At 40.6% G+C, this 21219-nt stretch overlaps 1 protein-coding gene across 4 annotated transcripts in view; it reads left to right on the plus strand.

The window, feature by feature from the left end:
* Positions 1 to 1076: 1076 nt before the first annotated feature.
* LOC127440235 (guanine nucleotide-binding protein subunit beta-like protein 1) overlaps positions 1077 to 21219 on the plus strand; it is a 65583-nt gene continuing 45440 nt past the window's right edge. For 2 of the 4 annotated variants that reach the window (XM_051696736.1, XM_051696739.1), the window contains exons 1-5: positions 1110 to 1139; positions 12490 to 12617; positions 14729 to 14886; positions 15162 to 15287; positions 15565 to 15727. In XM_051696736.1, the coding sequence (XP_051552696.1) occupies positions 14771 to 14886; positions 15162 to 15287; positions 15565 to 15727 (405 nt within the window). In that variant the 5' untranslated portion in view covers positions 1110 to 1139; positions 12490 to 12617; positions 14729 to 14770. Of the gene's footprint in view, positions 1140 to 12489; positions 12618 to 14707; positions 14887 to 15161; positions 15288 to 15564; positions 15728 to 21219 lie in introns of all 4 variants that reach the window. The other 2 variants (XM_051696737.1, XM_051696738.1) reach the window with 2 other exon arrangements.

Here is a 21219-nt window from a genome sequence, read left to right on the forward strand (position 1 = left end):
AAAGGTTTTGAAGGCATATTATACTATTAACTAACACACACACATGCAGTAGCCTACCATTGGACATATACCATACCAATATAAAAGGCTTGAGGCTTTTGGAATATTTTGAAGTTTCTTGAGTCGTTTGTAAATAGGATATTTAAGGCTTGTTGTCTGGAGGATCTCCAGAGGGTTCCTGGTGTCTGAGGAAGCCCTTATAGTACTTAAATTATAGCTTTCTTTTTATTTGTGTTTACATCTGGAACACGTACAATTTTTTAGGTTGTTTGTTCATCTGCAACACGTTTATAGGATGTTTCCTCTCAGATGTCAATAAGATATTCAGCAGATGTCTTTGAGACATTCATGACTGAGAATGTTTGAAAATCTTATATTTTCTTATAATATGTTAAGCAGATCCCTTACAAAAATCGAGAGTTCTGGCTAAACCCTGTGGAAAACCTTCCGCTAATTTGTCAAAAAGCTAACATGCAAATAAGCTTTGCAGCAAACTCTTCATTGTTGACACAGGTTTGCCAGATAAGTGTTTGCCAGCAGCTGCAAACTGTCCATTGTTGCCAAAGGTCTGATGCAGGTTCACCAGAGCTGCAAACTTCTGGCAATAATTGGCGGCAAATCACAAGCTCACGTGCATGTGAAAATAATGAGTGGCAAATTTGTGGCAAGGCTGCCAGAACTCTAGATTCTTGTAAGGGATGTTAATTAAAATGCCATGCTTTCAGGTGAAATGCTCTTAAACCTACATCTCATAGACGTACAGGTGCCATCAGGGTGTACCTTCGGATACCATGTAAAATCCATTGTACAGAAAAATGCTAATGTTCAGTAGGCTACCTTATATGTATCAAATTACTATGATATTGGCTAATTAAAACATAACCATGGTGTTTCTTTAATCTAATTTTCACTCTTTTGTTGTTGTTGTTTTATTTTGTTCTACTTTCAAACTGTGAAAGAAACAGAGAAAGAAAAGCGCTCACGACTGACTACTTATCAGGTTAATAATGTCTGGAATAAAAGAAGAAAATATATCAGGCAGCGCCGAAGACACCTCTCCTCCGGCACGGGGGCTTTTCAAGTTCATTGTCGCATGTTTTTATTTCATCCCCACACGTGCCGTGCCGCCGTTTATTCAGGTACTACAATCACATTCGCTTAATGTATATGTTTTACCCTTATCATTTAATGGAAAATATTCGCATATTGTTGTATGTCGTTGTGCGCGTTATTGTGTGACTCTTAATGCTTTAGTTGTGTTTATGCAGCAGTGTGTGCAGAGAGTGTAGTATTCTACGTGGAGCTCGTGTATTGGGATGAAGCTGTCAAGGGTTTATCGCTCCTGTCAACACAGACTGTAAATCTACTGCTGCCATGCCGCCAGCCACATATTTAGGAATAGATCAGCAATCTGTTTTGCATGGATTGAATGGGTAGCATAGTTGCTATATATAGTCCATAATGTTGATCTGCATTAATATGCAAATTATTATTGATGTTTAAGTCAAGGTACATTTATTATAAGGTTTCTGTGCCATTGGTGTACCGTTTTTAGAATAATAAACCCTCTTGTATTTGTGCATTCAGTGGTTTTAGAAAGTTTTTTCTTTGGAAACTTTAAGGTGCACTCAGTAATTCTAATCCAATACACTTTTCAAATTCTGCTAATATCTCACAGTTTGCTAGCTGTCATTTCTGTGGGTGGGCTGAAAAATAATCTAGTATTTGTGCACATCCCTGGCTCTGTAAATGGGACAAACACAAAGTGGAACAGACCGATCCACACAACACTACTCCAGCCAATCAGCAACAGGGGGTGGTTCTTGCACGTGCACAGGATGGGGGGTGGGGACAGAGCGAGTGGGAAATTCATTAGAAGAGCGACGGCAAATCTGGCTGATGCAAACTTTCTATACACCAAGGAGGACAAATGGCTGAGAAACAGACCAAGAGGAAAAGGTCAGACGATTATAAACTAAAAAAGGATTATGATAAGTCGAGGGCTAGGAGCCGTGTCAACATCGGCGAGGCTTTTCAGCGGTAGAGAGACCTCCGAGAGGTAAAAGGAATGAATTTGCATGCACGAATTTGGGGGGGCGGAGCTTCCAAAAGAGCACTGAAGGGAGGGGTGTGTTTGTTTTGGCAGTTGAGTTTGAATATCAACAGTGTTTCTCAGGAATCACTGAGTGCACCTTTAAGCCACACATAAAAAATGTATGAACGTCATTAGATAGATTAGACCACAAAACAAGTGGCATTTATTTATATGAAAGATACCACAAGCACACATTTCAAGCTGAAAATTCTGCAAAAAAATTGTCATGTTTAAAATAATTAAATAACTAAAGATCATTGAAATTTAGATTCGACACTTTGTGATTGTCAAACAGTGCAAAAATTGCCAAAGATTTTAGTTTTCATAAAAGATGTAGCATCATTTGTTTGCAATTTTATTTTTATTTTTTAATACATTTTAATTTGACTTAACTGTCCAAGTGCCGTCAGAGCAGTGGACATGAACCTGTCTGCGTTCCGTCCAGTAAACCTGCATCTTGTCATACACTGCTGGAAGGAAACAGGTGGTAACGTCCACTGATAAATGAGCATTACCTGCAGGCCTCTTTAGTAATCAGCACAAAAAACCCTTAAGTCAGGATGCAATGACAAAGTGGCCACCATCACCCACGCACACACCCACACTAAGAGCAGCTATGCATTCTGCCCTTATCTGTCTCAGCCTTAGTGTGGCATTCACGCCATGGATGGGAACAATGCAGCCAGTCGCTCAGATTCGTCAGTCTGAGTGACAGGGTGACAGTGGGTGTGGAAACACTTGTGTCTGACATCAGCTCTCGATCTTCCACAGAGCTGTTTTTCCAGTCCAGATACCCCCTCCTTTTTCCTTTACTAATGCACAGCAGCACAATAAAGGGCGTGTGTACCCCTCACTTCCTCATCTGTTTGTTTAACTGAGCTTTAGAATGGACCTACAGGTCTGTTCGCCACATTTGCTTCCTCTACGGGAGAATTTGCCTCTTTTTTTTTTTTTTTTTTGGCATTGGGGGGTCGTGTGTAAACTGGGTTAGAAACGCTGACTAATGATTATGTGAGTGCTGTGTTCAGTGAGGTGGAAATGTCAGAGAGAGGGAGATGGGGGAAGCTGAGATAAGAATGAAGAAAAAGAATGACTAATTGTAGAGGTATGAAATCATGAAAACCGGAGAGTACCGGCTACAGTACCTCCCCGTGGCTTTCAAAATGAATCTACTCCCTCTCTGCTGTCCTTCATTCTGTTAATAAGGATTCATTGATGTTTTACCGAGGAACATTTTTAAACATTTCCAAATGAGCTTTTTACATATACTAGAAGAATATATAAGTGGTGTTTGCATGTTAAAAACTTGCCACCACAATGCTAGGGCGTTGCTAGGGGAAATATTTTTTTGTGGTAATCAACATTATGCCACAAATGCTGTCGATAGAGGTTAACTTGTATAGGCCATTTCAAGCATGTAAACAATAACAAGGAATTTGACTACAAGTTTTCCTGCATCACTTCCAGTATCATTAAAGTACAGGTTTTAAATCCTAAACGGCAATTTAAATCCTTTAAAAACGGTTCTCGAGTTGATTGAAAGATTATGTCTGTATCTAAAAGGTGATTGGCTCATTTACCTGTAAGGCGGGACTTGCTTTCTACATCTGTTGACCGTTAGGCGCTCCAGTGTCTCCCATTCATTTTAATAGAAGTGATCTGTCTCTCCTAAATAATCTCTGGTTATAATCATTGAAGCCATTTAATGAAGCTTTTTCTGTCAGCACGACCCGCGGGCAAGTTAAGGATTTCTTTTTTTAATGATTAAAATACTTTTCTTGTCTCTATGTTCTGGATAAAAGCGTCTGCTAAATGACTAAATGTCAAAGTAAATGACTTGCGGAGCTGAGTAATCGTGTTAAAGTCACTATGAATGAAGCTCCTCGCACTGTTGTTTTGAAATGAGGATGCATTCCATTCAGAAGTAATCATCACAATGCACTTTGAAGACTTTACCATCCACTGTGAAAATTTGAAAGGCTAAAAGGTATGGGGCTCAAAAATAAGGGTCATTTGGAACTCAACTTTTAAGTCATTTTTATGGGAAATTCTGTTTGAAACGATCTTACAGCATGACTATCATGATTGTTCTCCCTTCAAAGCGCCCTTCGGAAGGTGATTTATCCCGTTATGAATGCACAACTAGCAGGAAATGTTCAAGGAACAAAAAACGTCACTTCCATAAACTTGAAATGGTCTACTGAACCTGGAATATTCCTCTCTAACTGCCCGTCAGGTTAAAATCGGAAGCATGATCATATTGAAAAATAGTGGCACACCTCTCATCACCAAGTCGCACTATTTGAGTATCATGCTTATAGCTCAGAATGTAGGATGAGTTAGGCCTGCACATTAAAGGTTAATACTTGTGGTTAGGAGAAAAATCCCTAACCTTTAAAGGTGCACTCACTAATTTTTTTTCCCCCATTAAAAAAGTTTTATTTAATTGTAATTTTGAAACATATTTTACAAGTCGTGACCACTCACATGAGATGAGGACTCTTGTCTAGGGCTGCAACTAACAATTATTTTGATAATCGATTAATCTAACGATTAGAACGAATATTCGGCGATAATTGCAACGATTAATCATTAGCTCTTAACTTCAGCTTGTGCCTTGACTTAAAAGGTTGTATTAAACATGCTTACTAACAATAAAGAGGACAAAATCATCTTTTAAAAATACCCCTAAATGACATTCACTGAATTAAAAGGGGGAAAAAAATACTTTTTATTAAGTTTAATTCAGTAAAGAAACTCACTGCAACTTTTGTTATCAAGTGTTTTTGTCTTGTTTTCCATTTAAAATGGTCTAAATACCCTTAAAACAAGATACATTTACTTGAGAAGCAACATAAACTCAGCAAAAAAAAGAAACGTCCCTTTTTCAGGACACTGTATTTTAAAGATGATTTTGTAAAAATCCAAATAACTTTACATATATTATTGTAAAGGGTTTAAACAATGTTTTCCATGCTTGTTCAATGAACCATAAACAGTTAATGAACATGCACCTGTGGAACAGTCATTAAGACACTAACAGCTTACAGATGGTAGGCAATTAAGGTCATAGTTATAAAAACTTAGGACCCCAAAGAGACCTTTCTACTGACTCTGAAAAACACCAAAAGAAAGATGCCCAGGGTCCCTGCTCATCTGCGTGAACATGCCTTATGCATGCTGCGTGGAGGCATGAGGACTGCAGATGTGGCCAGGGCAATAAATTGCAATGTCCGTACCGTGAGACGCCTAAGACAGCGCTACAGGATGACTGGAAAGACAGCTGATCGTCCTCGCAGTGGCAGACCATGTGTAACAACACATGCACAGGATCAGTATATCCGAATATCACACCTGCGGGACAGGTACAGGATGGCAACAACAACTGCCCGAGATACACCAGGATCACACAATCCCTCCATCGGTGCTCAGACTGTCTGCAAATGGCTGAGAGAGGCTGGACTGAGGGCTTGTAGGCCTGATGCAAGGCAGGTCCTTACCATACATCACCGACAACAACGTCGCCCATGGGCACAAACCCACCTTCGCTGGATCATACAGGACTGGTAAAAAGTGCTCTTCACTGACGAGTCGCGGTTTTGTCTCACCAGGGGTGATGGTCGGACTCGCGTTTATCGAAGGAATGAGCATTACACTGAGGCCTGAATCCTGGAGCGGGATCGATTTGGAGGTGGAGGTTCCGTCATGGTCTGGGGCGGTGTGTCACAGCATCATCGGACTGAGCTTGTTGTCAGTGCAGGCAGTCTCAATGCTGTACGTTACAGGGAAGACAATCTCCTCCCTCATGTGGTACCCCTTCTGCAGGCTCATCCTGACATGACCCTCCAGCATGACAATGCCACCAGCCATACTGCTCATTCTGTGCGTGGTTTCCTGCAAGACAGGAATGTCAGTGTTCTGCCATGGCCAGCGAAGAGCCCGGATCTCAATCCCATTGAGCACGTCTGGGACCTGTTGGATTGGAGGGTGAGGGCTAGGGCCATTCCCCCCAGAAATGTCCGGGAAATTGCAAGTGCCTTGGTGGAAGAGTGGGGTAACATCTCACAGCAAGAACTGTCAAATCTGGTGCAGTCCATGAGGAGGAGATGCACTGCAGTACTCAATGCAGCTGGTGGCCACACCAGATACTGACTGTTACTTTTGATTTTGACCCCCCCCTTTGTTCAGGGACTCATTATTCCATTTCTGTTAGTCACATGTCTGTGAAACTTGTTCAGTTTATGTCTTAGTTGTTGAATCTTTTTATGTTCATACAAATATTTACACATGTTAAATTTGCTGAAAATAAAAGCAGTTGAAAGTGAGAGGATGTTTCTTTTTTTGCTGAGTTTATAAGATATTTAGACTTGCTTTAAGAGAATGTATCTTAAATATAAGTGTATTTTGTATAAGTGTATTTTTTCACTTGGTTATACTTCTGCGAGTGCAGTAAAGACAAAATGTACTTGAATACAAGATCTATTCTCTAAAAGCAAGTCTAAATATCTTAAATGCTGTTTCTCAGGTAAATAAATCTTTTTTTAAAGGAGTTTTAGATATTTATATTGGAAAACAAGCCAAAACAAATTTGTTGCAGTGTATAATGGGGTGAAGACTACTCTCTCTCACCTTTCTGTTCACTTCAATCCATCTTTAACTCACAAAAAAAAAAAAAACTCTGTCTTATTAATAAAGCTGCCTATTGCCAATTTTCTTCATGATATGAATTGCACAGTGACACATATATTATGATTTAATAAGTCACAAGCCATCACGTTATAATCTAGCTGCATTAAGCGTGCGCGCTTGAGGGACTAGTGTCCCCGTGACCGAGTGTGCCTCAGCCGGGCTTGTTGGTTTTGATTATTGGGGGGGGGGGTTACCTCCCCCCATCCCCCGGAATCTACGCCCTTGGTTTCAGCCCTACTCTAGTCATATCAATAACCTTATGAAAGCTGTTTTATTCTACATGGGACAGGGGCACCCTCATGGGGGCAGCCATTTTAGAATCACATGACCAGCTGAATACTACTCGCTTAATCTCAGTAACCATCTTGTTATTGGACACTTTCACTCTTGGATTAAATTAATCATGGATGATTGTGAATAGTGAATTTCTAATATGGCTGAAATTCTGTAACTGAAAACTATTAATTTTGAATGATGCTACATCCACACCACTAGGTGTCACTGTAAGGCCAAGATGACATGAGCAAAATGTTTCTCAGTGCACCTTTAAAGGGATAGTTCATCTGAAAATTGAAATCATGTCAAGTACTCAGTCAGTTTGCCTCAGTCAATACTCACTATCCACTTTCATTGGATGGAAAAAAGATGCAGTTAAAGTGAAAGGTGACTTGGAGTCTAACAGTGTGCCAAATATCTCCTTTTCTGTTCCACGGAAAAAAGAAAGTTATACAGGTTTGGAACAACATGAGGGTGAGACAGATTTTTCTTTTTTATCCCCTTAAGTACCTGAATGGGCGGTTGTAAAAGTGTTGCTTACCTTAGCAACATTTGTAAAACACAGAGTGATAAACCTTTTTTTTTTTTCTGCCGTTTTCACATCTCCCATGATTTTCTGCTCGTGTAATACTTCAGCGATGACGTTCACGTTGGCAGCAGTTATGACATTCTATATTCCCACAATCTCCAGGATCTTATTGGGGCTTATTTATGAATGGCAGCATATGACAGTGGCTTGGGCAGAGGTGTGTGGCTGCCCATCACTGGCTTCACGGACTCCAAAGCGCAGGGGAGGAGAGGAATGCAGACAGCCTATCCTCGATCTTTGAAGCCCACATTAAAATGACTTCTGCTCCCCCTCCGCCGGTATAAGTCGCAGCGCAAGGGGCACAGATAGAGCCCGTGTTTGATCTGAAGGTCGCCAGCCCTTTGCCTGTGTTGAGAGATACCTGGCTGACGTGGCTGCTGCTTATTTAATAACATGAAGGGGAAGCGAACTCTCTCTCATAATTAGGCCTAATTACCAAGCAGGTGTTGACAGAAGGCCCAAGAAGAGACAAACTGCCTTTATCCCAAGTCTTAGAGTCAGATTACTGGAGCTGTCTTATCTGTTACACAGAGAGAGAACTCAAACTCTCTCTCTCTCTCTCTCTCTCTTCTTCATCATTCCATCAGAAGAAATGGGCATTCTCGTTTTATTTCTGCCATTGGCTGTAAATTTAAGACCGTCATGTTCGTGGTGTTTCCAATTAGACATTCAAAACCACATCAGTTATTACTGGTTGCATACCAGTTTGGGTGTAAATATTTGGTCTGACAACAATACAATTCATAATAATTAAAAAAAATCTGGGATCTGTTTTTTTGTTGTTTTTTTTTACAACTGAAACTAGGTTGTGAATTAGGGCTGGGATCGATACAGATTTCTTGATATGATTTGATTAACAAGTAGGTATGTGACTATCAAATTTTCATATCACGATAATTGCTAAGGCATTTATCACGGTATACGGTATTCTGTATTTTATTGAATTACAAAACGGGTTAAAAGATAAAGAAACTTGTTGTTATTAATTACAAGAATTAAGTTACTTGTTAATTACTTAAATTTAGATACTTTTTTAATTAAATGATCACAAAGAAAATGATTTTGCAAAGATCAAAGAGACATGGTGGCTTTCAAGAGTCCAATGCTTCTATTTTGCATTTATCTAATTTATTACGGTTTATTTCTATTGCAAATGAACAAGTAACAGTGATAATATTTTGAGGGAAAAGTTTAATTGAAAAAGAGACATGCATTTTAGAGTTTCCTAGTAATTTGGTATTTATTCCTATCACTGTAAGAGTTAGAGTGTTGGAAATGTTAATTTACTGATGGAAAAGCTACAGTGCATTCAGAAAAATCTAAACAATTTGGTTAATAAGTTATCTATCACTGTATTTTTAAGTGCTCATGATAACAATATTGTGTTAAGTATCACGGTATACCTTATTATTGAAAATAGGCAAATGTCTATTCACATCAACTACCCATTTCTCAAGTTCATATAGTTCCAGAACGCATTAAGCTAAATGGATTTGGCGTTCTTTCTATAATGGAAGGACACTACACTGGCTTGAGCTCTGAGATCGGGATTGTTAAAATGAATATCGTGATCTATTGTAAATTTCGATTTTTACCCAGCCTTATTGTAAATCAAATTATTTTGGATAAGAAATGAATTTTTAAGGCATCAGGCATTATATTAAAACAAAAACAAAAAATATAACAGATGCACTGATTTTTCATTATCATAGATGTGTTGCGATTAGGGATGTAAATGATTAATCGATGGTCGATTAAGGTTATCGGTCATTGATTAATCAATTTCAGAACAAATGTGTTCAGTAATCTTTCCAGTAGACGTTGAAAAGACAGTCAACGGCCGCTAGAGGGTGCACTGCCTTTTGCGCATTGTATGTCACGTGCGCAACACAGAATAAAAACCACACAGACGTGCGTCTGTCACTTACTCTCTTGTAAAGAATCAGGCTCAGTGTAATCAGTGTTACTCTATAAATCAACTTTGTTTTCTGCATACACCGTGATGGCTTGTTAAAGTACGAGATTACAAAAAGCACTTAATCTGCCAGTCTCCTCGTCCCAGCCTACAATTATGTTAGTGATCGCCGGAAGAGCACAAAGGTACGTTCACCTAACATCTCACCATTACCAGAGAAGCAGTATGTTATGTACTGTGATTACACAACGTGTTATGATTTGACTTTTTTTTTATTTTTTTTGGATTTTTCCCCTTTTTCTCCCAATTTGGAATGCCCAATTCCCAATGCGCTCTAAGTCCTCGTGGTCGCATAGTGATTTGCCTCAGTCCGGGTGGCGGAGGACAAATCCCAGTTGCCTCAGCGTCTGAGACAGTCAACCCGCGCATCTTATCACGTGGCTTGTTGAGCGCGTTGCCACGGAGACATAGCGCGTGTGGAGGCTTCACACCATCCACCGCGGCAATCACGCTCAATTCACCATGCACCCCACCGAGAACAAACCACATTATAGCGACCACAGGGAGGTTACCCCATGTGACTCTACCCTCCATAGCAACCGGGCCAATTTGGTTGCTTAGGAGACCTGGCTGGAGTCACTCAGCACACCCTGGGATTCGAACTAGCGAACTAGCGAACTCCAGGGGTGGTAGCCAGCGTATTTTACCACTGAGCTACCCAGGCCCCCGTAATTTGACTTATTTTAAAATAAAAAAAAGTCAGAATATCCCATGATCCATGATGTTAAGTTTAAATGAACTCAAATATGTATCTGGTATAGATGTTATTATTAACAGTAATTAAATACGTACTAAACATAGCCTAAATGTATTAAAATACATTGAACTAAGAATATTTTAAGTGGTAAATGCCAATACATGCGTTTCTGATGAATTATTTGGAGTCCTCCATCTGCGTTTTGAGGTATTAACGTTAGCGATAATTAGACAAATTGATTGCTTATTTCCACGACAAACGATTATGAAAATGTCTGAAAATTGACCCCCCCCCACTAGAAACTGATGACAGCTGTTTTGCCTCCTTTGAAGGTTGTGCTAAACAAGGCTGAGTGATAACCTGCCAGTGGTTTGTTTTGCTTGTTTAAAGATTTTTTGTTGTCTCAACCCTTTGCAAACCTGAAAAGGGGTTTTTGTGGGTCACTTGAAAATGGGCTAGTTAAAAGTTGTGGTCGCCATTGTGACTGTCCTAAACTGGTGACTTATGATCCAGGTCAGACAAAATCAATTGACTTTTTGCATATTCTGTGTTGATTTTGAATCCCTGTAAGTTCAGTTTGGTGTGACTGGAACAGTTAAAATCCATAATATAAAAAATAGTGGCTCTGGTGTTAGAGCCATGGCTTAGTGGGTAGCGCTCATGCTCTAGACATGTTGAGCCATGAAGGTCATGAGGGGGAACAGGTTCAAATCCGACTTAAATTGTGTCCAGACCCTATGTCCAATCTTTACCCCACTAATATGCTTTCTTTACCATCTCTGTTAATCAAAAGTTACTGGGAAAAAAGTTGCCCTGAGTATGCAGCAAAGATTGAGTCTTTCCTTCTAGTTCCTCAGCCTGTGTTACTACTCTGTGCCTACATCTATATCTCCACATCTTTGACTGGCAGAGAAATGTTTTGATGCATTCTGTTTGCACAACGAGAACATGCATTTCCAGACCTGTGTGTCAAGCAGCCCTGGTGCTGTGAGTTTTACAATAAGGGCATGTTAATCCTCTTTAAACTGAAGAAAAACCTTGCTGTCACACACACACACACACTCATCCGACAGAGCACTCTGCAACCCTTGCACACACTTTAAGGACAGGAAACAACAACTCTTGCCATTTCCGAACATTTCTAAGAGCACCGAAAAGGTAAATGGCACTTTAATCAGTTTAAGGTTTGCCGTAAAGCAAACGGACACGTAGAGATATGGACAATTATTCAGACAGTTATCCGAACGTAAAGTTTAATTTCAGCCCCTTTATGTGCAGTAGACAGGGTCTGGCTCCTATACAGGCCTGATGGCGACTGATAGTTACGGGTTCTAATCCCACTACCTCCCTCCCCGCTCTCCTGGAAGAAGGTAGAGGGGCGTTTAGTGACTGTCCTCTTTGTGAGGAGCTAGTATGGGGCGGCAGAGGGCTTGACTCTTTATTAGGAAGGTAGGGCAGTGAAGAATCTCCGCTTGACAGATTAACATGCACAATTTAACCACTAACCTTCCAAAATGAGCTCCCCCAAAATACCGGTGGCTCCGGTTTCAGCGCGAGGGGCAGAGGTGAGCAGAAATGACACTGAGCACAAGGGGTCTTCATTAACCGGTGACTTCCATATCTCAAATCAGCAATATCAGTCACCACTCAAAGTAGAAAACCTGCTCTGTCTCTGAGCAAGTGGTAATTTTTGTTGTCCTGTGGTGTTTTTTTTTTTTGTGTGTGTTTTTTGTACAGTTTAAAGTCCTCTTCAAAGTTAAACATTAGAAGCAGTTTTAAATGAACAGTCACCCCAAAATATGTAGACACTTATGAGATTTGAAAGCTGCATGAAGATTGAAACAATATCAGAAACAATAACAGCATAAGGGGCCGTTCACACCGAACATGTTCAGATAGACCTCTTTGACCACTGCGGTGTGTCTTGCTGTTGCTGCATGAAGTTGATGCTGTGTCTGGCAAAAAAGAACCTCAACTTTTAAAAGCACATCTTGAGATACCCATGTTCTGTTATGTGTGGCTAGCGTTCTTGCTTTTTTTTCAGTCTGAACAGCCCTTAAGGGTTTTGGAACAACTTGAGTGAGAGTGGATAATGACAGAATATTTATTTTTGGATGGACTATTCCTTTTATGAGATTTTATATTGAATTTCTTTTTTTGTGTTGCAGTCTAACTGGTTGCAAACCACATCAGTGTCGCAAGTTGTCTTGAGAATCAACACTGACATCTTATTTCCGTCTGGATTTTCGTGGTCTGTTGCATCTCCACAGTGGCCCTCCCTGCAGCAGACAGAACCGTTTGCTCTCTCTCTCTCTCTCTGCACGCATTGACAACCTTTGTAACCTGCTGATAAAAATAAAAATAAAAAAACGGCTAAATCTAGTCTGTTTACAGTAATTAAGCTGTCTTGCTTTTGATTTATGATGTATTGAGTAAGAGCTTTTACAAACTCGAAAGAAGAGAGTTACAAAAAAATTACACCTTTTTTCTGTCTACTTCGGTGCTCTCAGGCTTTTGACATTTACAGTGTTAATGAGTGTCACATTTAAATGTGTGTTTGCACATGTTTTGTTTTCATGCCTTTTAATTTGAAATTAGTTTATTTCCTGTCCCTGTTTCTGGTCATGTGTCCTTGTCATGTGATTTCCTGTTCCCCTCATTTGTTCCTGTCATGTGAGTATTTGGTTTCATGTGTCTTGTTATCTTATTATCAGTTCTGTTTTATTATTGGTTCCTGTTTTTTGTCTTGTTATCATGTTCATTAGTTTAGTCTCGTCATTGGTTGTCTATGTCATGTGGTTACCCATGTCCATTTATTTAAGCCCTCATGTTTGCCATTTGTCCTTGGTCAAGTATACATGGACTTTGGCGGAGTTGATGGACAGTACCCTGGTGCTGAGCGGTTTGTCTTTCACTGTGGGAGTGGCTGATGAGGGACTTAGCACTCCCACAATGGCTGCCACATCTGAGTCGTGCACGCCTGCCAAGGTCCACGAGCCAGCGTCCATGCCTGCCACGGTCCACGAGCCAGCATCCACGCCTCTCAAGGTCCACGAGCCAGCATCCACGCCTGCCACGGTCCACGAGCCAGCGTCCACACTTGCCACGGTCCACGAGCCAGCATCCATGCCTGCCACGGTCCATGAGCCAGCGTCCACGCCTGCCACGAGCCAGCGTCCACGCCTGCCATGTTCCACGAGCCAGCGTCCACGCCTGCCATGCTCAACAAGCCAGTTCTTGAAGCCGCATCCGTCCCAGAGCCAGCGTTGCAAGCCTCGACCATCCCAGGGCCAGCGTTGCAAGCCTTGGCCGCCATGTCTGCCTCATCATGCCATGTTGCCATGTCTGCCACGTCATGCCATGTTACCATGCCTGCCATGTCTAGTCAAGAGGCCCTATCTTGCCATGTTGCTACATCTACCTTGTCATGCCATGTTGCCACATCTACTACGTCATGCCATGTAGCCACGTCTGCCTCGTCATGCCATGCTGTCCTGCCTGCCATGCCAAGCCAAGCTGCCACACCTGCCATGCCTAGTCGAGCGGCCTTGCCATGTCACCACGTCAGACCCGCCTTGCCAAGTCTGCACGCCTATCCCGTCATGCTAAGTTGCCATGACCCCTGAGCCTGGCACGCCTACACCCTCAGAGCCTTCCACAGCAGTGTTCACGACCACGGAGGTCGTTCTCCTGTCAATGCCGGTACCCATGACCATGGAGGTCGTTCCATCGTCACTGTCTGTGCTCAAGACCATGGAGACTGTTACCCTGCCACTGCCTGTGCTCACAGCCACTAAGACTGTTCCCTTGTCACGGCCAATCCCTGAGACTTCCATGGCTCTGCCCTCTGAGCCACTCCCTCCTGAACCCTGTCCAGCAGCCGCAGCCCAGAACTCTGTCTCCTCTGCCCTGTGGCCGCCTCCCAGGCCTCCTGACCCTGTTCCTGCCCTGTGGCTGCCTCCCAGGCCTCCTGACCCTGAACCCTGCCCTGTGGTCACCCCCCAAACTGCTGGCCCCGCTCCCTTTCTGGAGCCGCCACCAAACCCTCCACCGGCGCCTCCCTGGTCTCCTGCTCCACGCCATGCCTCACCAGGCCATGCCTCAAGGACCCCACCCCCCAGCTCCCTATTGAACTCTATTGTTAGTTTTGTTTATGTTTGGGTGTCGGGAGCCGCCCCTTGTGGGGGGTAAATGTCATGTTTAAATGTGTTTTTGTCTGGTAATCAACATTATGCCACAAATGCTGTCGATTGAGCGAAACTTGTATTGAACCAGAAATACTCCTTTAATTATGGGCTATTGGAATCAACTTAAATTTCTATAATGGTGCATATTTCTTTGTGTTTTTTAAAAGGAGGCAGTAAATTATTTTATATTTAATGTTAGGAGTAATGTTTTTGTTTCCAGTATACAGACCATTGATGTTGCTCGCCTAGGAGTTGCCATGTGATGGTGATGGCGCGCCCTCCTCCAGACCCATTGTACATCCTGAGGGGTTCAGGGGCTGCAGTCAACACCCTGCACTTCAGCTGTAGTGGACAGGGGCCTCCACTTCTGTACTCAGGGTTAGTATACAACAAGTAGGACCATAAAAAAGTGAAACCCTAAGTGCAAGAACGGTTTAGGGAAGCCACAGATTCACTGTTAGTCCTACACTAGCAGTCACAGCCCAGTTTCATGTTAATATTCAAACTGTTTGCAAGATCACTAGCATAAATAAATTCAGATAAGTTTACTGGATAGCTTTGTGGTTCATAATTTTTGCATTTCTGTATATATACTATATATCCTATTTTTTTGGCAGCCTCTATCCTATAACATTGATGTCCTTGTGCTTTAGGTCAGGTAAAGGTGCGATCCATGTGTGGAACCTGACCACCAGGAGAGCAGAATATGTTCTAGAAAGCCATGCTGGCAACTCCGTTATCTGGCTACAGACCTTCAATGAAAGCAACACCCTCATTAGGTATATCACATCCTGTTTCCTGAACATAAACACTTCTATTTACTTCCATTGGTTCAGTAAAACATGTTATGGTTAAGTTGCTTGAATGTGTCAGAGCTGTGGCCTAGCGGTTTGCACGGTCCAGGCGTAATGAGACTTGGTGCCAATGTGTTTAAATCCAGCCTGTGTCATGTCCAAATCACATTCCACGCATTTTCTCCCTAAAGAAAATCAAAATAATTCAGTTAATTAATTTGTGATCGCATGTGTGACAATGACTGTCTGTGTGTGTTTTCAGTCAGGGTCGTGACATGCAGGTATGCTTGTGGGATATGTCTGAAGGCCGCAGTACAGTGACGGACTCTCTCCTCACGGGCAGTGTGGGGTTCTGTCAGTGCTCTCTGCTGGAGACCTGTGCCGGATCCACTTTACTGGCTCACCCTACAGAACAGATGGAGGATGTGAGAGATGAAAGAGAGCTTTTCATACTTACATTACAATTTGTGGACAGTTTTGCCGCTTCCTTTGGTGATCGTTGTGCTGTACTGATAGGCTGAACACCGGGGCTGGTGAATGCTCTGACATCGCGATCCACATATGTCTTCTCCCTCGTAACGAATATTATCCATAACGATCAAATAAAAATTAAACATGATTGTCACTAGAGGGCGAAATGCAACTGTCTTATCCGCAGGTCGGAGACGGTGAAATGGGGGTGTTTTGTCAGTCATTGATGCTCTATGGCAGTTTGGGCATACCAATATGGCCGCTCGAACACTTCCGGTGGCTTCATGTCCTGCTGGAAGTTTAATGTTGCGTCAGTGATCCAGTTCTATATATATATCACTGGTCGTGATCCTTTTACTGAATAAGAAGCTGACAATTAAGGAGCTGGATTCAACCTTGCCTTTTTTACAGCGTGTTGTATCTCGTGAGTGCGCACCCTAAAGACAATTTACCTTATTTGGCTGCAGTGTTTAGTTCAGCCGTGAAATGGCATTGACATTGCATTTAATGACATCAACTCGTTTGGTTAAACTTTGAATTTGAGAACGCTACAATAAATATTTGTACAAGCAAGTCATACACATTATACAAGTAAAAGTTTCCTTTTGCTTCGTTCAGTGTATTTTGTATCTAAATATGAGACCCAGGCACCCCATTTTCATTTCATGTCTCTTTTAAAATCCTTTCTGTTATTTACAGTCAGTTGGTGATTAAAAATATAAAAAGAGAGATTATTTCTAAACATACAATGCACAGATGAGGGAAAAACAACTGTGCAACTTCACTCTCGTTAATGTGCGCTTCGCTCATTCAACCGTAAACTTTTGTTCACGGAGCAAACGTTCCCTTAAAGAGACAGTACCAAATTTAGTGTTTTTTTATACATATCAATGTAAGTAAGTAATAATTGACGACGGACCATAATGCGGTAACGATACGAAGTTGAGTGACTGTTACACCTCGGGTGTGCATTATTTTTAAACAGTTCCACTGGGCAGAGTCAATTATTCAGCTTATACCACAGTTACCAATCAAGTTATAATGTCTGTGTGTCTACGTGTGTGGGAGCTAAAGAGAGGGGGAGGGGGAGGGTGTTTCCCACAGATATTTCAGATAATATACCATACCACCTCAGCAGTGCCACAAACTGATCACCTCCATGCCACGCCGAATTGAGGCAGTAATTAAAGCAAAAGGAGCCCCTACCAAGTATTGAGTACATATACAGTAAATTAACATACTTTCCAGAAGGCCAACAATTCACTAAAAATGTTTTTTTTATTGGTCTTATGATGTATTCTAATTTTCTGAGATAGTGAATTGGTGGGTTTTTGTTAAATGTGAGCCAAAATCATCACAATTAAAAGAACCAAAGACTTAAACTACTTCATTCTGTGTGCATTGAATTTATTTAATACATGAGTTTCACAATTTGAGTTGAATTACTGAAATAAATGAACTTTTCCACGACATTCTAATTTATTGAGATGCACCTGTAGAAACTGTTGTATTGATCAAGTGTATCTTGCTCTGGTTCAGCTCAAGCCTTCGTTGCTAGTTCGAAAACGTCACTTTAGAACTAGCAACTGAGGTTGCGCTGCTTTTCGGCATTAGAGTAACAAGGTAGTGCGTGTGTGTGTGTGTGAGCGAGAGAAAGAGAGAAACTGAAAGAGATTGCGAGTTGAATTGCCTGTGTTTATAGTGTCTCTTGTCAGGAACAACATCTCTTCAAATTGCCAAAGTGTATGTTTCCACAGCAGTGAGTTTCGCCATTCTTATATATAGCATTTCTATTGCTAAACAACTGTTTACAATCGCAGTGAGTCTAGGGGGAGTGCTGACTTTGCTAACAAGAGAGTCTGTGTGAGAGCGAAAGAGGGGGGAGGGGTAGCGCAGTGCTTTTTTCCACAATAGCTATATGAGGCTGATTAGGGCGAAATACATTGAAACATTAAAAGTTATTTTGGATAATAGAAACTGTATTGATCAATACAGAATGCAGCTCTATTTGTTAGTCGCAACTCGAGTCTCAATATGCGTGTGTGTGTGTGTGTGTGTGTGTGTGTGTGTGTGCGTGTGCGCGTGTGTGTGCATGCGCGCGCATGCATATGTATGTGTGTGAGCGTATGTAAGTGCGGGTGAGACGAGTGAGAGCACAAGGGCTCTTTTTAACCAAAACTGAACTAAATGTAGGATATTTCAGACATTGTATGACGTTCTTAACTAATTTACTTTAACCAATGTCTTTGTTTTAATTGGTTATTTTGTTGTGGTAGCCTGTAGGGCTTTTTGAAATAACTGAAATGTGGTCAAGACCTGGAACTACTTCAAAGCCGTTCGTTTACTTGAAAAATAATTGCACACCTTAGAATGTCCATAAACCAATCAGAATCAAGCATTTAATAGACCCGTGATATAACTCAATGTAAATCACACAAGTGCATATAAACAAACATGTCACAAAATGTAGTAATGTAGTAAGTGTAATTTGTAAATACATAAATATTTAAAAGGCACAATCATACATTGTGAAATGTTTTAACTTCAGAAAACACTGTAAATATTAAATAATTTAACAAATAGGCTTGTGACACATCCATGCAAGGGATTAGCAATTATTTGAATAGTAATGTAGTTTTGATATAGTAGCACTTAAATTATTATTTTAATAATATAATTATATATTCTATTAGGTTCCTACGTTGTGAATATTTAGCTAAATATGTGTATAAAATTTCAAACAGTGACAACAGCTTGTATCATCATGACATCATTTGATATCAGTTGATAGAATGTGAAATTTGTACATTGGTACACAAGTTAAATGTGAGTAAAAGGATCAAAAGCAAAATAAAATGTACAATCTTGCATACTATTGTGTGAAATCATATACAGTATATGAAAACTATATATATATATATATATATATATATATATATATATATATATATATATATATATATATATATGTACAGTTGAAGTCAGAATTTACATACACCTTAGCCAACAACATTTAAACCTAGTTTTTCACAATTCCTGACATTTAATCATAGAAAACATTCCCTGTTTTAGGTCAGTTAGGATCACTATTTTATTTTAAGAATGTGAAATGTCAGAATAATAGTGGAGAGTATGATTTTTCTTTCATCACATTCCCAGTGGTTCAGAAGTTTACATACACTTTGTTAGTATTTAGTAGCATTGCCTTTAAATTGTTTAACTTGGGTCAAACGTTTTGGGGAGACTTCCACACACTTCTCACAATAAGTTGCTGGAATTTTGGCCCATTCCTCCAGACAGAACTGGTGTAACTAAGTTTGGTTTGTAGGCCTCCTTGCTCGCACACGCTTTTTCAGTTCTGCACACAAATTTTGTATCGGATTGAGGTCGGGGCTTTGTGATGGCCACTCCAATACCTTGACTTTGTTGTCCTTAAGCCATTTTGCCACAACTTTGGAGGTATACTTGGGGTCATAGTCCATTTGGAAGACCCATTTGCAACCGAGCTTTAACTTCCTGGCTGAAGTCTTGAGATGTTGCTTCAATATATCCACATAATTTTCCTTCTTCATGATGCCATCTATTTTGTGAAGTGCACCAGTCCCTTCTGCAGAAAAGCACCCCCACAACATGATGCTGCCACCCCCATGCTTCACGGTTGGGATGGTGTTCTTCGGCTTGCAAGCCTCACCCTTTTTCCTTCAAACATAACAATGGTCATTATGGCCAAACAGTTCAATTATTGTTTCATCAGACCAGAGGACATTTCTCCAAAAAGTAAGATCTTTGTCCCCATGTGCACTTGCAAACTGTAGTCTGGCTTTTTTATGGTAGTTTTGGAGCAGTGGCTTCTTCCTTGCTGAGCAGCCTTTCAGGTTATTTCGATATAGGACTTGTTTTACTGTAGATATAGATACCTGTCTACCTGTTTCCTCCAGCATCTTCACAAGGTCCTTTGCTGTTGTTCTGGGATTGATTTGCACTTTTCGCACCAAACTACGTTCATCTCTAGGGGACAGAATGCTTCTCCTTCCTGAGTGGTATGATGGCTGCATGGTCCCATGGTGTTTATACTTGCGCAGTATTGTTTGTACAGACGAACGTGGTACCTTCAGGCATTTGGAAATTGCTCCCAAGGATGAACCAGACTTGTGCAGGTCCACAATTTTTTTTCTGAGGTCTTGGCTGATTTCTTTTGATTTTCCCATGATATCAAGCAAAGAGGCAATGAGTTTAAAGGTAGGCCTTAAAATACATCCACAGGTACACCTCAAATTCAGTACACCTCCTATCAGAAGCTAATTGTCTAAAGGCTTGATATCATTTTCTGGAATTTTCCAAGCTGCTTAAAGGCACAGTTAACTTAGTGGATGAAAACTTCTGACCCACTGGAATTGTGATATAGTCAGTTAAAAGTGAAAAAATCTGTCTGTAAATAATTTTTAGAAAAATGACTCATGTCTTGCACAAAGTCCTAAACAACTTGCCAAAACTATAGTATGCTATAGATGCCCCCTTCTTGGTTTCCTTAATATCTTTTTTTAGTTTTCAGTTGCATTACAATTACATGTTGTCAAAAGTCTGTCAAGGAAAAACAAAAATATACTAGCCAATGGCAGTTCTTTCTCCAACGTGCCTATAGTGGGTTGCATAACAATGGGTGTTTTGATTTATGTTTAAAGGACACGCAATTCCAAAACCAGGATGGAAAATGCTCATGTTTTACTAAATTCTGTTTTTGGTACAAATAACTTCACAATATATTTTCACCTAAAGGAAAATACTGCTAAAGTGCTGAATTGCTAAATTATGACTAGTTTTGGTGCATAAAAAAAAAAAAAAAAAACACATTAAAATCTAACTTCACAGAAGGAAATATAATTAGGGATGTTGATTTAACATGGTAATTCATTGCAATTAAATATCTAAAAAATAATGTGTTAAAAAAATAATGTAATTAATCATGTCCCCAGACAGTTATAAGGAATATTCCCAACACAGGAGTAATTCAAGCTTAAAGTACCACGTGTTTTCAGCAGGGGGCAGTAAGCAAAACACCAGCTGTTTAGCCAATGCATAGCTGTACAGACAAAAAAACAAACGGGCTGTGTCTTGTTTCGAAGGCTGCGTGCTAGGTAGGATGCGTCCTTTGAAGGCAGCAGTATACCGAGCGTCCTCCTTTAAACAAATCTCATTTAAACGAGACGGCCTTCGTAGGACAAACGGAAATGGAACGTAACATGGTTGCTACGACAGCACGGCACTCTTTAACAAGCGCGAGCGTTTCGAGTGAAAAGGTAACAAAGTCCCTTGAGAAGGGAATGTATGAGGTACATTTTAGGAGAGTTATAAAGATGTAAAGAGAAAAGAAAATAGATTTTACAGGTGTACTTTTAGAATAATACTTTATTTTAATTATATATTAATATAATAATACATATTATAT

The sequence above is a fragment of the Myxocyprinus asiaticus genome, chromosome 4 (assembly GCF_019703515.2).
Source record: "Myxocyprinus asiaticus isolate MX2 ecotype Aquarium Trade chromosome 4, UBuf_Myxa_2, whole genome shotgun sequence".
In the NCBI taxonomy this organism is placed as follows: Eukaryota; Metazoa; Chordata; class Actinopteri; order Cypriniformes; family Catostomidae; genus Myxocyprinus; species Myxocyprinus asiaticus.